Here is a 22,813-nt window from a genome sequence, read left to right as displayed (position 1 = left end):
TTCACTTAAACCACATGAGTGGGCATTCTCTGCGACACTGGTCAAATCAGCACAACCATCTTTCCTTTAGAAACACTTTACATTTTCTGTTTCTACATTATCTTCTAGCTTGAGCGACTAAGAACTTTACAAGCACTAAATAAAAAAATAGAAAAATTATCTAGGAAATGGCCAATTTTCAGAGTACCACGAGTACTAGGGAAAAAACCATCAACTTCAAAAGGTTTAAGTGGATGAAAGCCTCAGATCTGCCCCATAAAGCACTTCTTGATGATCCCCCACATTGGTATTCATCTGTATCCAGATGAGTTTGTTATGACTAAGATCTGTGGGCATGTTAGGCAGAAAGGACATTGAGTCAACAGACATGGGCTAGGGTACATAACCTCAGAGATAGCACAAGAAATGACTGCACCAACAAGGCATGGGCTAGCTCAATAATAAATACTGTTTCCAGTGCTCAGCAAAGTGAAGTTGCAGGTGGAGCTTCTGCCGAAGCCTCTGGAAGTACCAGATTGGCAAGACACTCCACTCTGGGAATAAGACCACTGTTTCTTTGACATATGTGACATTTCTTATAGGAGGCAATTGTCAGAACTCAGATAGAGGCCATGGGGCAAGCGGAAGTTACTTGGCCCAACTGTGGATTTTGAGACCTTTAGCTCCTGAAGTCCCATAGCCCAACCTACTATGGATACTGAGCAACTAGGCTACAGAGCAAACAATACACCAGTAATCTCCAACCTGGTATATATGGGGTCGCCGACTTCCTTTTCCACACAGGCTACAACCAGAGTGTGCAAAAAACTTTTCCTGAGACCTTGCTTTAGAGATTCATTCGCCAGTATCTCCCACTGGACCTTGCTCTCTCAGGCACCCTCCTCTTACTCACGTGGTACACCAGTCCTGGCAAATAAGCAGGCATTGGTGTTTCTGGGTGGTCTTGGGTTCCCTGGGTGATGTTCTATCACCCAGATGGGATACTGGCAGAAGTCTTGAAAAGCTTCTCCTCCTGCTACAGCCCGACTGGGTGCTTCACGGCTGACCATTTTGGGGACCTCGAGCTCCCCTTCTAATAATCCATTTCCAGACACCAAATGTGATTGAGGGACTGAGTCTTTGAAGTTCATGCTGGGGGGTCTACCTCCTTTTGAAGTGCCCCCTCCTCTGTCCTACCCTTCTTACAGAAAGCATTCTGCCACAGTAGGAGTGACTCTGATAGCTCCACAACACAGGCCATGGGAGTGGCTAGAGGTTCACACCTGGATGTGAGCCACAGTGATATGTGTATCAAAAGGTTAGCTCAGGGCCTCAACCCAACTGTTTATGACTCTCTTATCAGCTCTATTTCCTTCCTCAGATGTGCATAGTCCCTTTTTCAATGGCCTCTCTCTGAATAAAGAGCAGCCTTTGAAGTGTATTGACGAGGCTGTCCCACTGAGCTAACAGGAATGCAGCAATCAACAAATCTTTCTATGGGGGTTCATCTACCTCCTCATACTACTCCAATCAGCCCTAGGTCTCCAGAAAATGAAACCCTGAATCATCCATGTGTTATATCATTCATAGGGCGCACACACACATTACCAATACATTGTGCACAGCACTACATATTCCAAATATTGTACCATTGACAGGTACACATACACCCAGCACATGCATATAATACACATGCACTATACAGCACTGCATAATAACCTGATTTAGGCACAGGGTGAATTAAGCACACAGCAACAGAACTTTACATTAGTGAGCCTGTAGGCCCCACTTCAGTGACATAGGTAAAAAGGCACTTTCATTGGAATGGATGGCACTGCTTAACTCCTGGCAAAGGCAGTAGGCTTTCATCCCTATGAGGGTAGCACTTTGGGTGCCCCTCCCAGTCCAAAAAGACCAAAATCCAGGAGGCAGGCTCATGTCATGGCACACATGCATGATCCATCTTCACACATGACCACAAAAAACAGCACCGGGTTTCCAAATGATATTGCAGTTCGGCACTCAGGGAAAGGGTACAAGTCCATAACCATGCAAGGGACTTTTTTGTCCCAAACATAATAGTCTCACTAGTTGAAATCCACATTACAATTTATTAACTTAATCTTTCTTGTTCGAATTGGAGAGGATTTTGGGAAGTTTATTAAGTACCTTTTATGTTAAAGGGTCTATTAGCCTACAGCCAGACTTGATGCAGCAAACGTTTTAGAGAATGCAATTACTGTGAACTCATCCAGGCAGGGGTAGCAACGATATTTTGCAGTAGCAGAAATGCTCATATTGGACTCACAGTACAGCATTGATGCCAAATGCTAATACCTTGAACTAATAATGCCAGTCTGGGCAAATGGTACATGAAAGTAGGTACCTCCAGAGCATAACCAGTCATGGTGCTGAACCACGTGCAGAACATAAGCTCAGATAAGCATCTTGAACTTCTGTAGAATGAGAGAGAAACTAGATTACATCACGTAAAATCAGTACGGAGTGGAGCGAAACTCTCAAGTACTGGGAGTGTAAGCCCTACCACTCCGTGAAGAGTGGGACAGACTCTACAGCCACAAACAGCGGCTGGCAAGTTTACCCACATATGTTTGACTGAGCCAAAGTGACTTTAAAGGGGTCAATGGGAAACTGCTGGTTATTGCCTTTATTAATCGGCCAGGAGCCATTTGCCTATCTAGGTCCAGATAAATGAGAAGGGAAAGTCTATTCACTGGAGGGCCATACATTCCCACTGGAGACACCCACATCCCTACGGTGGTGGGGAGAGAACCAGGGGAAAGTTAACTGGTCATATTTACCATAATATCCTTGAAAATCAGCTTCTTCTGATCACTGGTCTCCTTTCCAAGGCGAGTACAGACTTCTTTTTATCCTGACAATGTATGGGGAAAAGGGCAACAGAGTGGGGAATTTGGAGCAAGAGATGTAAACAGCAGCTCACTTTAGAGGAAGTGGTGTTAGCACATCTACGGTAGAGATAACCAGAATGGTACATTTTCTACCATAGTCTGAAAAATGTCTCATGGTTAATGTAGGAAGCCTTTCTCATCAGTGAGGCAACCAGGACCACCAGCGTCTCATATGGGAAATTACTCATAACAAAGGGGACGTTGTTGACGAGATTTTGAGATGCAAGCCTTGGAAGTTTGAACTAGGTCTGCTCAAAGACCAGGGACTCAAAAGTAAGAAAAGGCTTTGACAAGAGAACAGAGGCAGACAGGAGAGCAGAGGCAGTCACAACAGCACAGACACTCTCTTTATGCAATAGAGATACCGGTGTTTCAATGGACAGAACCCATGATTTTTTTTTTTAAGCTGTGTTATCATTGATCAAAATAGTGATCATTTTAAACTAAAGTATATTCTCTGTTAACTCCTTATAACAGTGACAAGAAGGCTTTCAACTTCAAACTTCATCTGGATTTTCCTATCAGGAATACATTGTGCAGAAGTTTACTGTTACGCCTGAGACGGCCACACACTGGATTGGAACTCAAATAAAGTGTAACTTTACTTTGGGTCTTTCAGTATCATCTTCACTGATGTCCATCTTTACAGTCTTAATTTCTTCAAATCCTTTAGCTCCAATACCCTGCAAAACCAATAATTGTGCATATTATCTGGGAAATAGAAAACTATGCAATATATTAAAACATTCAACCTTTGGCCACATGGGTAATTATTTCACCAGACCTACTAATTGTCAATATTGGACCATATTACACAGTATTTGAACAAAATACAGAGATAAACAGGCCCATATTTCACAGAGAACAGTCAAATATTGGAAACATTCCCTAGATCATTGTGTGGTATGGATTTGATCTTTATAATGACAGCCCCAAATCACTCTGCAGAGCAATTAGGATTATGTAACTTGGAGGGACAGATTATGTAGAAATATGGCAATTATGCAGCATTTGAAGAAAACAGCTTTTTTAAGCTAAGTACCCTAAAATAAACATGCAATATAAAAATACATAATGGGTAACCTATAATATGCTCATACATTACCTTCTTGGGGTTCTGGCGACACTTAAAAACCACTTGACCTTCAGCCTGATAGTTTATGAGGTCACCAGAATCCCTTGATTGCAATATTGGATCACACACACACACATTTATTATACGTATGCATCATAGCAGAGAAAATAAACGTGTTTCAGTACAATACATTATTTAATGTAACTCTAAAATAGATTACTAGTGTGCAATAGTTCCAAAGTACAGCGAAACTGACAAGAACAAGTTACTTACATAACTGCAGATTCCTCAACTTTTGAATATCCACAGATCAGATTGAATCTGGAAATTTCCATAGCAATTCCCTCCAGCATTGGCAGGTGGCGCCGTGCAACGGGTTGCTACCTTTTGCCACTCCATTTCATATGGAGATCTCTTCATGACCAATATATATACATGTCACCTGCTTGAGCTGGCATCACTTTTTTTCAGGACTCTGTTCCTGCCAATAGACTTGAAGGCCACAGAAACCAATACCAGAACGGGGAGGAATGAAGGAAGGTGAGGGATCTGCAGGTAGACAGAGTCTCTACCAGAAAAGGAGTTATTGAAGGTAAGTAACTTGTTCTTCTGATAAACCCTTCTAACCTCAGATTCCTCACTTTTTGTAAAGATGCCAAAGCAGTAAGTCCCTGGGTGGTGGGTCTGTGGAATGACTCAGACCAAAAAATATTTCATGACAGATCGGGCGAAGTGTCCATCCCACCGGACCTGGCTGCAGAGGCAGCTGTGGTTCGTGAACATGTGGAGGGACACTCACAAAGAAACTTGGGAAATGTCCAAAACTGGTACACTGCATGCTAGTTCAGCGATAGCAGCCTTTGGTCTGGTAGTGTGAGCAGGTAAACCCTCTTTCGAAGGCTTTTTGGCCAGCCCTTAGCAGATCTAAATACATAAGATAGTTAATCTAGAGATGTGTAGTAGAAAACGTTTTGTGTACTTTTGTTCCAGAAGACCAGACAAACAGTTGGTCATCCTTTCAAAATTCATTGGTCCTATCGATGTAAAAACGAAGGGCCCTTAGGATCAAGACAGTGTAGTTGTTCCTCTTCCTTTGAAGGATGAGGTGTTGCATAAAATGTTTACACCTTAATTGATTACCCCACATGAAAGGAGGTGACTATGCTGCTTTTGTTGGAAGGACTACTTTGTCCAGAAAAAAAGAAATACATGGAGGAAGAGATGGCAAGGCCTGATATTCACTCATGTACCTGGTAGATGTAGCGATGAATGACACTGGTACAAGTGAGAATAAATGACAATTGTGCATAGGCTCAAAGGGTAAGCACATCAGGTATGTCAAGACCAGATTTAGATCCTACTGCAGTATTATAAAAGGATTAGGCGGGAAAATATGACTCAGCCCCCTCACAAAAAGCATCACAACGGGTGACCTAAAGAGGGATGGCTTATGCAGTAAATGTAAAAAGGCCCAATAAGAAGCTTGTAGGGTTTCAATGTGGCAAGAAGAAAACCCAACAACAAACTTGTTCCAGGATCCAACATAAATAGTTTTTTGGGGGAGGACGCCCGCTGCCAGAATAACATCTAAAACTTTGTGAGAAAGATCGAATGCCATTAACTATCATCGCTCAATTTCCACGCACGGAGGTGTACGTTGTGCATGCTTAGGTATAGGACTTTGCCCTGTTGCTGCTACAGGAAATCCTCACATAGAGATAGCCATATTGGAGGACAGATGCTCATGGCAATAGGTTTTGTGTACCACATTCTACTGGCCCAGTCAGGAGTCATAAGCATCACTTGGCTCCAGGATTTCTTGATCTTTTTGAGCACTCTGTGTAGGAGAGGTAGGGGTGAAAAAGGCTTACAAGAGTCTTTTGACCTCGTGCAGGGTCATCTCCTAAGGAAGACTGTCTTGGGAACTCCAATGTTCAAAAGTTGAGCAACTGCGCATTCTCTGCGGTGGCAAAAAGATTGAACTAGGGTTCTCCCCATTCCTGGAAGATTTCCTGCGCCACCCAAAGTAATTTCCATTTATGATCCACTAGGTCACATCTGCCCAATTTGTATGCCCTGGCTTTTAAAGATTTGCTGGTTGATCATAGATATGCTCAGAACATTCAGCCACTTCGAGAGACGAAGAACCTCCTGGCGCAGGGCCCAGAAGCCCATTTCACCCTGCTTGCTAAAATACCACTTGACGGTCATGTTGTCTGTGAGAATCTGCACCAGTTCCCCTATGATAGTTCGGTGGAATGGCCTTAGTGCCAAGCGAATCACTCACAATTCTAGTAGCTTGATGTGAAGGCAAGCTTTTGCCAGAGACCAGAGTTTTCTGATCTCCACCCTCTACCAGATGACTTCCCCAACCCAGTAATGATGCATCGGTCATGATTTTTTAACTCTGGGTGGTGTAGGAAGAGGGGTTTCCCCGCAGTCGAGCAACCACCACAGCTGATCTTTCGCAGTCTCCTGCTACACCAGAATAGAACCTGACAGATTTCCTTGGTGCTGAGCCCACTGAAACTTCAGATCCTACTGTAGAACCCACTTGTGCCACCTGGAGTCGTTCATAAGCAGGATGCAGGCGGCAAAGAGGCCCAGAAGCCTCAGAGCTGCCCTCATGGAAACCTAGATCAAAGGTTGAAAAATCCTTATCTAGGATGGTTCCAATGAAGGTGGCCACTCTGAAAGAGTCAGGACATTGATGGAGAAATCCACCAGTGTCAACAGGTTGTCTGGAGATGTTTTGTGAACATTTTAGCTGAGCCCACCTTCACTGGCTAGTTGTCAAGAAATAGGAAGTATGGTATTTCCAAACTCCAAAGTTGTGCTGCGATCGCCGTCATCACCTTTGTGAACAACCGAGGTGCACTGGTCATGCCATAGGGGAGCACGATGAACTGAAAGTGCTCCTTGCTCACCTGAAACGGCAGGTAGTGCCTGAGGACTGACTAATGGGAATGTAGAAGTATGCATCCTGCAAGTCAAACGTTATTATCCAATATCCCGGATCCAGTGCAGAGAGAACTTGGGCCAGGGTGAGCATCTTGAACTTGTGCTTACTTAATACGAAATTCAGAGTTTGAGGATCTAGAATGAGGCGAAGGCCTCCATCCTTTTTCAGTATCAGAAAGTAACAACCAGTCCCAATTTCAGAAACCAGCACCCTCTCTATTACTGTCTTGGCCAAGAGAGCTATAACTTCACCTTGGAGTATAGACAAGTGATCATCCTGGGAATGTTGTGGTGTATGTAGGTGGTATGCCGAAAGCATAAGTGATTAAGGATAAGTAAGGAAGGGTAGAACGTAATCTTTGTCCACAATCTTAAGCACCTATTGAATTGAGGTAATAATCTTCCAACGGGAGAGGTAAAGGCAATTTGAGCCCCAGCCAGGTGATCGTGGGATGTGAATGTCGAACAAAATGGGCTTTGATGTGGTTGAAGAAGGGGAGCTTGGCAGATTGTTACCTTTGAGTATCTGAACGCTGCCTTCCTGCTCCCCAACCAAGGCCTCTAAAGGACTGGGTGGTCTGCTTCAATTGAGATGAACACTCTCTCTGTCTCAGAAGGTGGCCCCTTCCAAAGCCATAACAAGCATCTGCAATGCAATAGGTCTCGCAGCATTAAAGTTTGAGTTATAGGCATTGTATATGACAATGTGTTGTAGGAAATTTTTCGCAAACTCTGTATTGGCGCATGAAGATGATTTGCAAGGTGTTAGTTGTTGTTGAATAGTAAGCAATGTTGGGAATAATATTTGCAGTTACTCTTGTAGTTATAAGCATTTATTGTTAGTCTGTTTTCTGACACTCAATGTTATTTGATAACGGTGTCTTAATGCCTCCTCTGTGCTGTTGTACCTTTTCTATATGCCTTCATTCCTCATAAGTGTCTCTACGCTTTATGTATGTGCATTCATGCTTCTTGACTGTGTTCCCATGCGTCCTGTATTTGTTCTCATGTCTTATGTTTGTGCACTCATGCCTCTTGACTGTGTGTCTATGCCTCCTGGCTGTGCTTGTAATGCCGCTTCTGTACCATTATACCTCCAGTCATGCGTCTTGACTGTGTCTCCATGTCTCCTGTATTTTCTCTCATGCTTCTTTACAGCGTTTGATTGAAAGCAGACTAAATGTTCACATACTTAAAACACTTATGCTTCTTGATTGTGTCTCTATGCCTCCTGTATTTGCCCTCATGCCTCTTGGCTGTTCCTTTATGCCCGTTAACTGTGTCTGTATGTGTCTTGTATTTGTCCTCATGCTTCTTGTCTGTGCACTTATGGGTAATGATTGGGTATCCATGCCTCTTGTCTGTACACTCATGCCACCTAACTGTATCTCCATGCTTCCTGTGTTTGTCCTCTTTCCCCTTGTCTGTGCACGTCTTTACTCGTTATGCCATTTGTCTTTGTCTTCACAACTCCTGTCTGTGTCTTAATGCCTACTCTGTGCTGTCATACCTTTTCTATATCCCGTCATTCCTTTTCTATATGCCGTCATTCCCCCTAAGTGTCTCCATGCTTTATGTATGTGCGCTGAGTCTTTTCAATGCAGGCAGTCTTTTAAAGATTAGCAAAGTCAATTTGTTTTTTTTGTCGTTTTTTACAGCGTGTTATTTAAAGCACACTAAATTTTCACATACTTAAACTAGCTCTCCATTTATGCCCTCGCCCTCAGGGTGAAAAAAGACATCTTAATTCTGCAGCAGTGCCAACCTGCACTGCCCACCCATAATTATATCGCCCACCACAGATTTTTAATGCCACTTAAAGCACGGTGCTCGCATCAAGCTTGATTAACATGACGTTCGTCCCTCAAGGGCAGCAGAGGGCGGCCTTGACGCGACTTCCGACTTCCGTGCTAGATACAGCATCCCCGCCTCCAGTCCAGCAACACCACCAACGATTACCAACCACCTACTTTTTGCAGGGCACAAGCCCCTTCTCCTCCCCCCTAGGACCCTGATGCGACGATTAACCGCGTCGTACGTCACGTACGCTATGACGTTCCTGCCCGTAGTGTGATCGTTTTGCACTGTCCTGCCCTCCCACTGCAGCGGCGCAAGGCAGGGCTTGGTCTCAGTGGTCCGGGAAGGGTGGGCTCCCTCAAGGCTCAGCCAGCAGCAGGCTAGGAGCAGAAATATTAGCTTCAGAATTCCTGCCCATGCAGGAAAGATATTCAGACTCTGCCTGCTCGCCATGGTATAGGGAGGATGTGGTCCGGGTTCTGATAATGTGGTACCTCCGTAGCCGTAGGCACAGCCGCTTGTGGTACTGCAGCGCTGCTCTTCTGTGGGAGGCGGGTCTTACTCGTTTGCACACAAGAGGCTCATGACGGCGCTTGCAATGCATAGCTTTAGCAAGGAGAACGAGCAGTGTGCTGGAAGATTCCGGGGGCAAACAGGTTCCAGGGTGAACGTTGCTCAATGGGAAACTGCAGCGTCAGAGCTCCGAGGATGTTTTAGTCCAGTTCACAGTAATATTAATCTCTGTCCTTCGTACCATATTCACAGTCTGCTTTCGCTTTTAGTACGTTTGCCCTGTCTAACTTCATAGCAGCCTGCCTAGGGTTGTCAATGGAGCAGCTTTGGGGGTGGGTCTCGGTGTCTGTCAGTGTTGTCAGTCATTCCCGAATGACAGGATTATTGTTTACTTTTACATCCTACCAACGGTTTTTATTCGGTATTGGCAAGGAAAATGCACTTTGGGGCTGAAGGACACACTACAATAACCTAGTAAAGCTGCTCACGTTTAACTTAGTGCTCACTGGAAACATTTTAAGATAGCTCAGTGTGTTGACTACAGGGACCTATGGTCTTCATTAAGACTGCTCCAGATTTTTAAGATGCCTTTGAAAACACCTGTGTGTGCAGGGACGACAAAAGAGGTGTGGAGTGTATTGGGTCCGTCATTTACTGTGTGCGAGAAAGTTCTGACCCATTACATAAATGTCAGTATTTTTATTTTATTTAATGCGTTATTATATAGCGCGGACAAAGGTGAAAGGCTAAATAAGTACAGGGACGTACAGAATTTGGTGCCGAAATCACAAATATCCGCGGCTATTATTCCATTTTGGGAGAGGAAATTCCGGATAATTATTATACCCTGAAAATCCCACACCCTATTTTAACGGATGCAATCATTGTTACACAACCCTCTGAGTCGGTTTTAAGCATGGTCTATGTGTATCCTGCAAGTCTCATTGTATAATACTAATAAACTAGTTGAAAAACTATTTTTTTTACGATTTTATGCACCTTCCCCTACAGTATTGCTTCTCTCGTGCGGCCTTGACGCTCATGGTGCCCGTATCGCCCCCGTGATGCCCCTCCCCTGGGTAGGAAATGCCAGTGTGACCAGCAGTCTCCACGGAAGAAGCCGGACTAACGCTGGTGGGGCGCCGGGACCTAGGCGATGTGGCTGGTGGGTCGGAATCCGATGCCCCACCTAGGCTGGGAGGAGTGGCGCGGATTCGGTGAGTGGGGCTTAGTTGGAGGGGGCGGCGGGGGGTGTCTCTGTACGCTCGTGTGTGTGTGTGCGTGCGTGTGTGTGTGTGTGTGTGTGCGGCGGCGAGGGAGGCGGGTGGTGTGTGTCTCTGTGTACACATGCGTGTGCGAAAGCAGGGGGAGGTGTGGCTGTGTGTGTTGGAGCTACCCAGGAGACAGGAGATGTGCACACGCACGCGCGGCCCACTCCGATACGATCCGATTCGATTCGATTCTTTAGGGTGCGCGTGTCTCCTGGGAAGCTGAGCCGGTGACTATAGGTCTCTGGCGAGACCGCGCTTTTACGTGGTAATTGCCACAAGACCTAAAAAGGGTTTTGACGAGCTGATGGAAGGCTGAATCCGCTTTTGCCTGGAATAGCCTAGTACCATTAAAGGGCAGATCCATACGTGACACCTGTGGAAAAGCCTGTAGGGCGAATTCAAGTGTGGTGCCTAAACACCACGCTGGTACCAATTAGTCTTCCTAGACCAGGGGTCTCCAAACCGGTCCTAGAGGGCCGGACCCATGCCAGATTTTTTAAACTAACTACAATGTATCTCAATGGGGATATCCCAAAAATCTGGCATGGATCCGGCCCTCCAGGACCGGTTTGGTGACCCCTGTCCTAGACAGTCAGTTGTGTCCAGGTCCGTATAATGGAAATTTTAGCTGCATCCTGGCAATCAACGTCTAACCATTGTAAGATAATGCAAGCCTCATCTGGAACAGCAGGTAACATCAGTAGGCTATCTGGTTTTAGGTTTAAACCTATAATAACGGATAAAACCCCACCGAGAGGACTATAGCCATCACCGGTATAAACATATAAACACTGAAAAAACACCTTTGCAAACACAATCTAAGTGCCATTCATAGAAAGAAACTACAGAAACTGACAACCCACCTAGATGATCAAATGAAAGGCTCCGAGGGACACTCTAGAAGAAACAATCTAGGGTTTGTGGGGTTCCAGAAGGGGTAGTATAAAGAAATTGTCTGGAAGACTGGATCACTTCAGACCTACTGCCAAAGAGACTCTCAAAGTTTTTTTTTACTGTGTAGTGGGCACACAGAGCCATGGCCCCTCCTCTAAGGCTTGCCCCTTTCAGAGTAATTATAACCCATTTGTTTAACTTCAGCAACCAAGAACTCATCCTTCAAAGCATTCGCACACTAGGTCTGCTGGTATGCAAATGGAATCTTATCTCTAAGAGTGCAGGACCAGGGGAAAATCTTTCTTTTGATCAAAAAGATGCTCTGGGATGTCATTCTGAAGTGCAGTTTGAAGTTCCAGGCAAAATAGAGGTTAGCATGAGATAAAGGTCTTGTTCTTCTTCACTCGGGTAGACACTAGCGACTGGGTAGATACACTGGCTTGCTCATCTGGCCGGGACTCCGTTCGACAGAATGATGCTGGACCAGACACACAATGACAATCGGCATGTCTCCGTCGACAGAGGGCCACTGGAAGAGCTTGGAAGATGACTGCAAGATAGAGAGGATCGTGGTCTGCCCAGACGGCCCTCTACAAACTGTGGAGGTGATCTCAGATTAGAGGGATGACTTACTGGGGTTGAGAATAGACCATGGCTCGTTCAGCGACAACTTAACCTGCATCTGAACCACAGGAAGCCTGTGACTCATTGTGCAGGTGGAAGAACCCGTGTGACTAGTTCCCCATGTGGCGGTGGCCACTTCTGTTCTAAAGCCCTGGGCATGCTTCCGGCGCCTTGCCACTTGGGTGGGGTGCTTTTTGAAGATAGACAGAGAAGAAGGAAAATGCTACTTACCAGTATGCATCTGTTCTTGGCATGTAGAGCAGCAGAGTTACACACTGTGCATAGATCGTCACCTTGTGTTGGGCCCGGATGTCTGCAGTTGTTTTTGTCTTGAAAAGTCTTTGGAAGTCACGGGACAGGTGACTCCTCCTTAGGACAATAGTGCCATTGGGCTTAGGCTCCATCCTTAGGTCGTTTTTCGCCAGTAGGGACATGATGGATTTGGTAAGAAACAGGAAGGATGCTCATGTAAGCTGTATCTTATTAAGATAATACTGGAACAGATAAAGGTAGCCTGGAAGGCAGGTGGGCGTGTGCAACTCTGCAGCTCTACATGCCAAGAGAAGATGCATACTGGTAAGTAGCATTTTCCTTCAAACTACTGCAACATGTACGGGTGGTTGCCGCTAAGAGTGGGTACTGCCATACAATCTGCACAGTGTGTAATCTGCAGCTCATATGCCTCGAACTGAAAATGCTACTTACCAGCATGCATCTGTTCTTGGCATTTAGAGCTGCAGAGTTGAACACTGTGCATAGATCGCCACCTAGTGTTGGGCCCGGATGTTTGCAGTCTGTTGTTGTCCTGAAAAGATCTTTGGAAGTCATGAGATAGGGGACTCCTCCTTTGGACCACATTGCGCATGGGCATCGGCTCCATCCCCAGATTGCTTTTCGCCATCAGGGAAATGATGGAGCTTTGCAAGAAAAGGAAGGATGTCCATGTAATTTGCATCTAATTAAAATAATACTGGAACAGACAAGGGTAGCCGGGGAGGCAGGTAGGCGTTTGCAACTCTGCAGCTCTACATGCCAAGAACAGATGCATACTGGTAAGTAGCATTTTCCGTTCGAGAGATATGAGCTGCAGATTTCACACTGTGCATAGATTGTATAGCAGTACCCATCCCTAGCGGCGACCACCTCTATCTGTTGCAATAGTTTGGAATAATGTTTTGAGAACAGCCTGGCCCACATTAGCTTGTTGCTTGGTTTGCACATCTTCACAATAGTGTTTTGTGAATGTGTGCGGTAGACCATGTAGCTGCTCTGCAGATGTCATCTAGGGGAATGTTCCCTAAAAAGGCCATTAAAGCCCCTATTTTTCTTGTAGAGTGGGCTTTAGGAGGAACAGATAACATATGTTTAGCTTTGTGGTAACAAATCTGTATGCATTTGACAATCCATATAGCTATCCCAGATTTTAAAATGAGATTACCTTTGTGGGGTGGTGAGAAAGACACAAAAAGTTGTTTTGTCTTACGAAAGGGTTGTGTCCTCTCTATGTAGTATAGCAATGCTCTTTTGACATCTAATGTGTGAAGAGCTCTTTCTGGTACTGTCTGTAGTTGCGAGAAGAAAACTGGCAGTTCCACAGATTGATTGAGATGGAAGGGAGAAATTACTTTGGGCAAGAATTTTGGATTGGTACGCAGAACTACCTTATTGTGATGCATTTGCCAAAAAGTGTTCTTGAACGGTTAGTGCTTGTAGTTCACTAACTCTCCGCAGAGAGGTAATAGCTACTAGAAACGCAACTTTCCATGTTAAAAATTGTATTTCACATTTGTGTAAGGGTTCGAAGGGAGGCCCCATTAACCGTGTGAGAACAACATTTAAATTCCACACAGGGGAAGGTGGTACTCTGGGAGGAATCTTTCTTTTAAGGCCTTCCATAAAGGCTTTAATGGCAGGCACTCTGAATAGAGATAGATTTTGTCTGTTTTGCAGATATGCTGCTATTGCAAGCAAGATGTAGTCTAATAGACGTATAGGCTAAGTTGCATCTTTGGAGATGCAGTAAGTATCATATGATGTGTTGAATAGACACATCTAGAGGATTAATATTGTTGTTGTGACAATATATTACAAATCGTTTGCACTTGGCTGCATAACATGTCCTAGTGGTTGGACGTCTAGCTTCTTTTATGACATTCATGCAGTCTGGAGGAAGGCTCAAATATCCAAATTCTAGGATTTCAGGAGCCAGATCGCAAGGTTGAGCGGAGCTGTGTCCGGGTGCCCGATCTCTCCACGGTTCTGTGTTAAAAGGTGTGGAGACAGGTGTAATTTTTGGTGCGGTACTACCGACAGTTGTAGCAGTTTGGTGTACCACAGCTGTCTGGCCCACTTTGGAGCAACTAGGGTGAGGGTCAGAGAATGCTGTTGTAGTTTGCATACTACTAGTGGCATGAGTGGTAGAGGTGGAAAAGCGCACACTAATCGGTTTGACCAGTTCATCCGTATCGCATTGCCTTTGGACAGTGGGTGTGGATATCTGACAGGGAAGCTTGGGCATTTGGCGTTTTCATGGGTGGTAAATAGGTCTATCTGAGGTTGTCCCCACATCTGAAAGAATGGCTGAAGAACTTGCATATGAAGTCTGTTGTGTTTGTCGACTTAACAGATCCGCTATGGTATTTTGTACTCCTAGAACATGCTGGGCCAGAAGGAATATGTTTTGAGGTATAGCCCACCACCATATGTCCTGTGCTAGTTGAGATAGTTGCAGGGCGTGTGTGCCTCTCTGCTTCTGTATGTAATACATGGCTGTCATGTTGTCTGTGCGGACTAACACAGCTTTGTTTGATACCTGCCTTTGGAAAGCTTTTAGTGCTAGGAATATTGCTAGTAACTCCAGATGATTGATGTGGAGTAACTTTTGTTGTGGTGTCCACCTGCCTTGCATGTGTGTTGCAGTAGACGGGCTCCCCAACCGGAGAGCGATGCGTCCGCAGTAAAGAGTATGTGAGGAACTGGCTCTACGAATGGTTGTCCCTCGGAAAGGTTTTTGGTGTTCCACCACTGCAGAGAGCGATGAGTCCGATCGCCTATCAACACTAGGTCTGTGAATTGACCTTGAGCCTGGTTCCACTGACGTGATAAGCATTCTTTTTTTTTTTTTTTTAAACCTTTATTGTACCTTTACAAAATTACACAGCCATTCGCCTACAACCCAGAGGGCCGGCCGCTAATTATTGAACGTTGGATACCGTGCATCAGGGTAAGTCCATACTTTGGTCACGTTGCTTAAAAGAAAAATGTTTGCCACACGGCAAAATGAAAGGTACATAACTGGCGATATGTTGCTAATCAGTAATGGTTTTAGTTTTCTATTTTTTATGAAAACAAGAAAAAGAATAACAACAAAGAAATCACATTGCGGTCATCAAAAAGTAATTCGTTCTGTTTAGCTGTATTGAAAGTCTACCCGACAATATGTGCCACTAGTTATAATCATTGAGTCAAACCCAGATTGACGGGCAGTAACGCCTATGCTCCTACACGTTACTTTACACCAGTCCCATCCATGTCTACCCATACTGCCCACCCTTCAGGACTTGGGCCCCCTCCCACTCACAATGGCCTCTCCCCTCTGCAACACTTTCATGGCATCTCAGCCGACCTCCCCCTCTTCATCTGACTCCAACGGGTCATCCTCTGGCAGTGGATCACAAATTTCCCCTCTGTACACATTCCATGGGGTCCATATCTTGTTCCATTTCCCTGGACATGCACGACTCAAGTATACCGCCCTCTCTGTCACCATTATCTTATCCATATTCATACACCACTGCGACATCGTCGGTAGTTCTGCCGCCCCCCAGCGCTTTGCAATATCCCTCTTGGCCACTATCATGCCCAACGTAACCCAAAGTTGGCCACATCTGGACAGGTCATTCGGTCCCCACACATTTAAGAGACATTGTCTCGGTTCGGGATGTAGAGAAGTCTCCAGGGTCTGTGACACAGTGCGCATTATTTGTCTCCAATAGTCTTGGATGCGTGGGCAGTCCCAGATTGTTTGAAAGAAGGTCCCCTCCTCCCCACAGCTACAGAGACAGTAAGGATGTTGTATTCTGTGTACACGGTGTAGTAGTGTTCCCGTGTAATACACTCTGTCTAGGACCTTAAGCTGTACGAGTCTCAGCCTGGCTGAAATGCCTATCTCTCTTGGGGATGCTAGCGCCTCATTCCATTCGTGTTAGTCCAGGGCGTCCATTTCCCCCTCCCATCTCTCTTTCAAGGAGGTCAGCGGGTCAGGTAAGTTATTAAGGAGCTTGCGGTATGTCAATGACGTCGCTCGCTCAATCATGAAGACCGTTAGGAGACGATCCTCCAGCGGGGATGATTCTGGTATATCCTCCCTGGAGAGGATGGCCGCGAGTAATGCATGGCGTATCTGGACGTAGCGGTATGATTTTTGTGGCCCCAGTTCGTATAGTTCCTTCAGGCGGTCTAATGTTATAACCTCTCCTCTTTCCCACAGGTCTCCCACCGTGGATATCCCAATGGTGTCCCAGTGGGAGAAACCCTTGCTGTATCTCAAATTTCCCAAGGCACGTGTGTCCCAGAGCGGGGTAAGTTTGGTAATTTTCCCCTTCCAGCCCAGCGCCGCTAGTGCCGTATGTCACAACGCTGCGGTAAGTCTAGTGGGTCCCGTTAATTTTCGCACTCGACGTTGGTCATAGAGTGGGACCAGCATACTATTGGTGCCCAGTTGTGCCCTATCTGCTTGGAAAGCTGGGTCAGTCTGTGGAGCATGAAACCATTGGTTAATGGGCTTAAGGTGAGCTGCCCAGTAATACAGTTTAAGATTCGGCAAAGCGATTCCACCATTATACCAACCCCTGTGTAATTTGGCATGCGCAATACGTGTTGGGTGATTGCTCCACAGCAAACCAGAAACTACTGCTGCCACCTTTTTGAAATACCCAGGCGCCACTGGATATGGCGTATACTCCATTATGTATAGGAAGCGGGGCAAGGACATCAGGGGTGGTGCCAGATTCTGTTGTATAAATTCCGTTGGGTCCATTGTGACATGGATCCCCAAATATTTAAAAGAGGAGCCAGCTAACCTTAAGGGGCAGTCAGGGCCCAGTACCGGACCTTTCAAAACATACATTTCTTATTTATTCCATATGATCGTGTAACCTGAAATTTTACCATGATCATTACAGAGGTCCAAGAGTGCCGGAACACCACGCTCTGGGTCCGTTAAGTATACCAGCATGTCGTCCGCGTAAAGGGACAGTCGGTCCTCCCAGCCCTCCTTCCATTGTATCCCTTTAAGTAAGGGTGTCTGCCTTATCAAATTCGCTAGTGGCTCTAGGGAAAGTGCAAAGAGCAATGGCGAGAGGGGGCAGCCCTGGCGGGTGCCTCTCCCCAAAGGGAATGTTCGAGAAATGTGGCTGTTCGCCACCACATGTGCGACTGGTTTCGTGTAGAGTAGTCTGATCCATGATATAAATTTCGAGCCGAAGCCCAGACAAACAAGAACCTCAAACAGGTAGTTCCATTCCACTAGGTCAAATGCCATTTTCGCATCTAGGGCTAATATTACGGCTTGATTGTGGATCAAGTCCGCTCCCGCCAGCACCCCATGCACCCTGCGAAGGTTCAGTGCTGTGTTCCTGTGGGGCATAAACCGGGATTGATCCGGATGTATGAGGTCTGGTAGATGCGCCATCAACCGGTTAGCAAGGAGTTTGGCTAAGATTTTACTTTCCGCATTCAGCAAAGAGATAGGGCGCTACGAGGAGCAATCCTCTTGGGGTTTCCCGGGTTTGGGAATCGCTACTATAGTGGCCGTTCTCAGGTCGAGCGGAAGTTCACCCTTTTCTAGGCATTCCTCGTACATGGCGAGTAAATATGCACTTAGCTCCTCTGATTGGGTCCAATACCATTCCACTGGAATGCCATTTGGTCCAAGCGCCTTGCCAGGCTTCAGCGCTCGTATAGCCAGTTGTATTTCATCCCTAGTTATGGCCGCATCTAAGTCGGCTGTTACTTCTGGCTGCAGTATTGGAGTTTCTATCCTGCCCAATGCCGCCCGCGCCATGTCAGTAGAAACTGCCCGTTCTGGGGTATAAACTTCCTCGAAATGTGTCGCCAGTGCTTCCACTATCCGTTCAGGGCTGGTCTGAATTTCGCTGTTGCCATCTCTCACCTGTTGGATTCCCCTTGAACTACCCCCCCTCTTATCTAGCCAGGCTAACATCTTTCCCGCCTTATCTCCCACATCATATATCTTGTTCTGTGTATCAGTTATGTGCCCCTTCACCCTCTGCTGGACATGTTCCGTGTACAGTTGCTGGTGGAGTGTAAGTGTGTGCGCCGTGTCTGGTGTGGGGTTTGCTTCATGCAAAGTTGTCATGTCGCGAAGTGCCGATTCGAGCCTAGACTGTTCGGCAGCTTCCTCCCTTTTGTGGCCCGTGATTGTGTTTATGGCCTGCCCCCTCAATACCGTCTTGTAAGCCTCCCATACCACCTCCGAAGAGGTCACGGTGGCCACATTTTCTTCGAAGTATTGTGTTGTAGCCTTCTGGAGGGTTTTCCTAATTTTTGGGATTTTAAGGTATGATGCCTGAATGGGATATATACGGCTGCAAAACTTTTCTTGAGTGGAAACTGTCAGGGTGATCGGAGAGTGATCCGATATGCCTCTAGGGTGGATGTCTACGGTATCGACGTGTTGTAAGCCGTCACCCAGTGCTAAAAAGTAATCAATTCATGAGAGGCTGTTGTGAACCGTTGAATGAAATGTGTATTGCCTATCCTGGGGGTGGACATGTCGCCAGATGTCTACTAGACCCATCGCTGTCAGGAATCGTTGAAACCGGGAAGGTCCCCCAGTCGGGCCCGTCGCTGGGAATTTGTCAAGTTCTGTGTCCACTGTAGCATTAAAGTCCCCTCCCAGAATTACATCACCCTCAGGGAGGGACAACAAAAATTCACTGAGTGCCGGAAGCTTTATTGAGTGAAGGGATGGTGGGATATATACCGATACCACAGTAAGGGGTCGACCCTCCCATTGTCCCTGCAGGACTGCGAAGCAACCCTGCCCGTCAGTTTTCGTGCCTAGTGGGATGAATTGCGAGGACTTTTTGATCAAAATACCAGTACCCCGGGAGCCCGAAGTGAACTCCGAGTGGGCCACCATCTTGTATCCCCTCCTGTCTAGGGCCTTAGAAGCCTCCGCCCCGTTAAATGTGTTTCTTGTAGCAGTGCTAGATGAGGTTTTTGTCTCTTCAACGCATTTAGTACCAGGCCACGTTTCACCTTATCTCCAAGTCCCCTAACATTCCACAACAGTATTCGAAGGGGGGAGCCACATGTCCGTGACTCGGCGTCCCCCGCATTACGTATCAGACCATCCGCCATTTCCGGTCATGCAGACGCATACAAATGGATCTGGGTGGTGGACCTGGACCCCTAATTTTACCTTTCCAGCTATAGTATTCACACAGAAAACACAATTTTTTGACCGACGTAATGAATTTCCAACCAACAACCCCCCCTCTCCCTGCCCCTCCCTGTTTAACGGCCCTTCAACTGCCCGCCTCCCCAACTGAGCAGAGCGCTTAACTCATCCCAAAAACAGAGTACTTGCACGTTGGGGGAGAGTGTCTCCCTGAGCAGGCGGCATCCCTGCTTCCTTCAGGGCACACAGGCTAGCGTCTATCTACAACTCGTGTGCAATTGTAGTCAATAAAAGGAGTCAGCGTCCAGTGTGTTCACGGGTTGTCTACTTTATTCCCCTCCGCCAGCCTCAGAAAGTTCTGCTCGCACCTCCTCTGCCTGACGTTTGTGATCCAGTTCGGCTGCCGTCTCGGTGTCCGTGGTTCGTTCTGCCGGACTTACGCGGAGGCCCCGCAGTGCGCCAGCCATCGAGCCAGTCTCTGGCCGCCTCCGGAGAGTCAAAGAACCAGACCTTCTTGTCGGCGACCACCCTTAGCCGGGCCGGAAATAACATGGAGTAGGGGAACTCTTGCTCTCGCAACGTCTTTTTCAATTCTAAGAATGTCCTCCTCCGTCGTGATACCTCAGCTGTGTAATCGGGGAAGAAGGATATCCTCGAATTTTGAATTTGGATGGCCGGCGCCACTCTGGCCGCCTGAAGGATGGTGTCCCGATCTCGAAAGTTAAAAAGTCTTGCCAAGATCGGTCGTGGCGAGGCCCCTGGTTTCGGTTTTCCTCCTGGAACTCTATGGGCCCTTTCCACAGTGAAGAAGTTTGAGAGACCCTTGGGGGCAAGCTGGTTCTTGATCAGGTCTTCCACGTATAGATCTATAGAACCCGTGGTTTCAGATTCCGAGACCCCTAGGATACGGACGTTGTTCCGCCGGGAGCGTCCTTCATGATCGTCCAGCTTTTCCTTGAGCAATTTGTTATCGGCTTGCAGTTTCTCCATTTCTACCTGCAGATCCGATACATCTTCCACCAGGGATTTAGCTACCACCTCCACTTGCTTCACCCTTTCACTCATTTTCTGGAGGTCTGCCCGAATGAGGGTTACTTCCGTTGCAGTCGCCCCCACCGTCGCTTGCACTTGGGCCAAGGCGTTCAGCACATCCTCCAGCGTGGCTTTCTTTGCACCTTCTCCCTCCGTCCCTTTGCTCAGAGACTTGCGTTGTTCCGTCTGGGGGAGAGACTGTTTCTCGTAGGCAAATCTATCGAGCTTAGCTTGGGTGGAATTATTCCTAGACCCTCTGCCTGCCATGTTCACACCTCAAGCACTGTTGCACGCAGCCTGTGGTGGTATTCTGCCAGGAGGTTCTTCGCAGTGAGTGGTCGACGGGACCGCCCGAGTTTCAGCGGCGCCTCGTCCACGCAGTAGTTGAGTTTTCCAGGCCGGATCCCCGCAGACGGGTGTGCACCCCTTCTTCCGTTGCGTGGGTAGTCTTAGGATCCATTGTCGAGCTTGCGGAGACCTCGGCACAGGCCGCCCGGCCTGTTATTCGAGAGAGTTCGTGCCCGCAGTGGCGTATGTTATACAAAATGGCGGCGTCTGCGCACTTGTACTCCGGCTTCGGTTCCCGTTAGTGTTGCCGCTGCCCACAGCACTGCTTTGTCGTTGGGGCGATATTTACAGCCCTTGGACGGTCTGCGGGGGCATCGGACTCCTACTGCCGTTTTTGCTTGGGTCGTTCTCACTACGAGCACTTCCGGTTTGTAGCACCGCCGAGGCCCCACTTCCGCCCGGGCAGCGCCCTAACCAGCCGCCGCTGCTTTGCACGTGCCACAAGGCCGTGTTCGGGTGCCGTCTTTTCCACCAGTTCCCGGGGCACCGCTGCTCCAGAACTTCTCTGCTAAGTGCCGTTCGGTCACTGGACCCGGGACATCCCGTCTGGGTTCGTTGTTGAGCGGATAGGCATGCGGATTGATGCGGGAAGCCGCCTTACTCCGGGAGCCTCTCTAGTTTGCTGCCGCCATCGTCTGCTGCTAGCCACGCCCCCGTGATAAGCATTCTTGTAGTGGGAGCATTTGAAGTCTTGCATGGGGCACTATGAAAATGCAAGAGGCCATCATCCCTATGAGTTGCATGAACACTCTTGCTGGAAGGCAGTGTTGTAGCTGAAACCTTGTTAGAAGAGTTTGTATGCTGGCTATCCTTGCTGGAGTGGGATAGGCCAGCACTTTTGAGACGTTTATTGTGGCACCGAGGTACTGTTGTACCTTGGATGGTTGTAGATGGGACTTGTCGTGGTTTATTGTGAACCCCAAGTCGTGAAGCAGTTGTATTGTGGCATGAGTGTGTTCATCGCATTGGTTGTATGAGCTGGCTTTTATGAGCGAGGCTGGACTACTGGTTGGTTACAGATGAGATGAACTGTCTAATCACGATAGCCCACCACTTAACCAGAACCCTCTATGATCATTCTCCATCCCTAATTCAGATTACTAGCCCTACTTACACGCCGCCACAGTTTCAGTGGAGGCTTCAGGCCTCGGCCTTACAGGATCAGGTATGCCAGGAGGGGGTACGAGATGCCATTACTAAGTACTTTGAAGAAAACACTGGCTCAGTGGATAGTTATAGTACGCTATGGGAGGCGTTTAAGGTTACCATCCGTGGAGTATGTATAGGGCTCCAGGCAGGGGTGTTGCGGACCATACGGGGCTCAATGACACGCTTAGAGCAAGACCTGATGGCTCTGGAGCAGCAATATGATAGCACATCAGATACTCAGATACTGGCGTCAATTCGGTCTAAAATCACAGAGTACAATGATCTGGCGGATTCGGAGGTTAAGTACCTATCACGCCGATGGGCAGCTAGATATTATGGAGAGGGCGCCAGGCCTGGCAGGGCGCTCGCAGAAAAAAATCAAAGGATCCTGGGCACACAAGGGTGTCATACAGACTATTGAGGGTCAGGACGGTAGGCATTGTGACACTGCTGGTATTCTTGCCATATTTATGCAGTATTACACAGATATGTATAGGGCTAGGCAGACGGCGGATGAGGAGGAGATCGCTCAGTATTTAGAGGATATTGCCTTGGTGTGGCTCTCCAAAGAGCAACAGGACGTTTTAATGCACCCGATAACAGCTGGCGAAATCCGGGATGCAATATGTGCCTTGCCTAATGGTAAAGCCACAGGCACAGATGGGCTCCCTGGGGAGTTTTTTAAATAATATGTGAATTTACTGGCGCCCCAACTGCATCTCATGTTTGTAGATGCATATGAACAGCGAACGTTATCTAGCACACTGCGGGAGGCACTCATTGTGACATTATTAAAACCGGGTAAGTCCTC

General features: G+C 47.1%; 1 protein-coding gene across 1 annotated transcript in view; it reads right to left on the bottom strand.

Moving 5' to 3' along the window:
* USP8 (ubiquitin specific peptidase 8) overlaps window positions 1-22,813 on the bottom strand; it is a 580,270-nt gene that overhangs the window by 299,041 nt on the left and 258,416 nt on the right. The window contains exon 11 of the mRNA XM_086958250.1: window positions 3,518-3,595. Within this exon, the coding sequence (XP_086814376.1) occupies window positions 3,518-3,595 (78 nt within the window). The remainder of the gene's footprint in view (window positions 1-3,517; window positions 3,596-22,813) is intronic.

The sequence above is a fragment of the Lissotriton vulgaris genome, chromosome 2_1 (assembly GCF_964263255.1).
Source record: "Lissotriton vulgaris chromosome 2_1, aLisVul1.2, whole genome shotgun sequence".
Taxonomy (NCBI): Eukaryota; Metazoa; Chordata; class Amphibia; order Caudata; family Salamandridae; genus Lissotriton; species Lissotriton vulgaris.
This window is presented reverse-complemented; position numbering and strand designations above follow the sequence as displayed.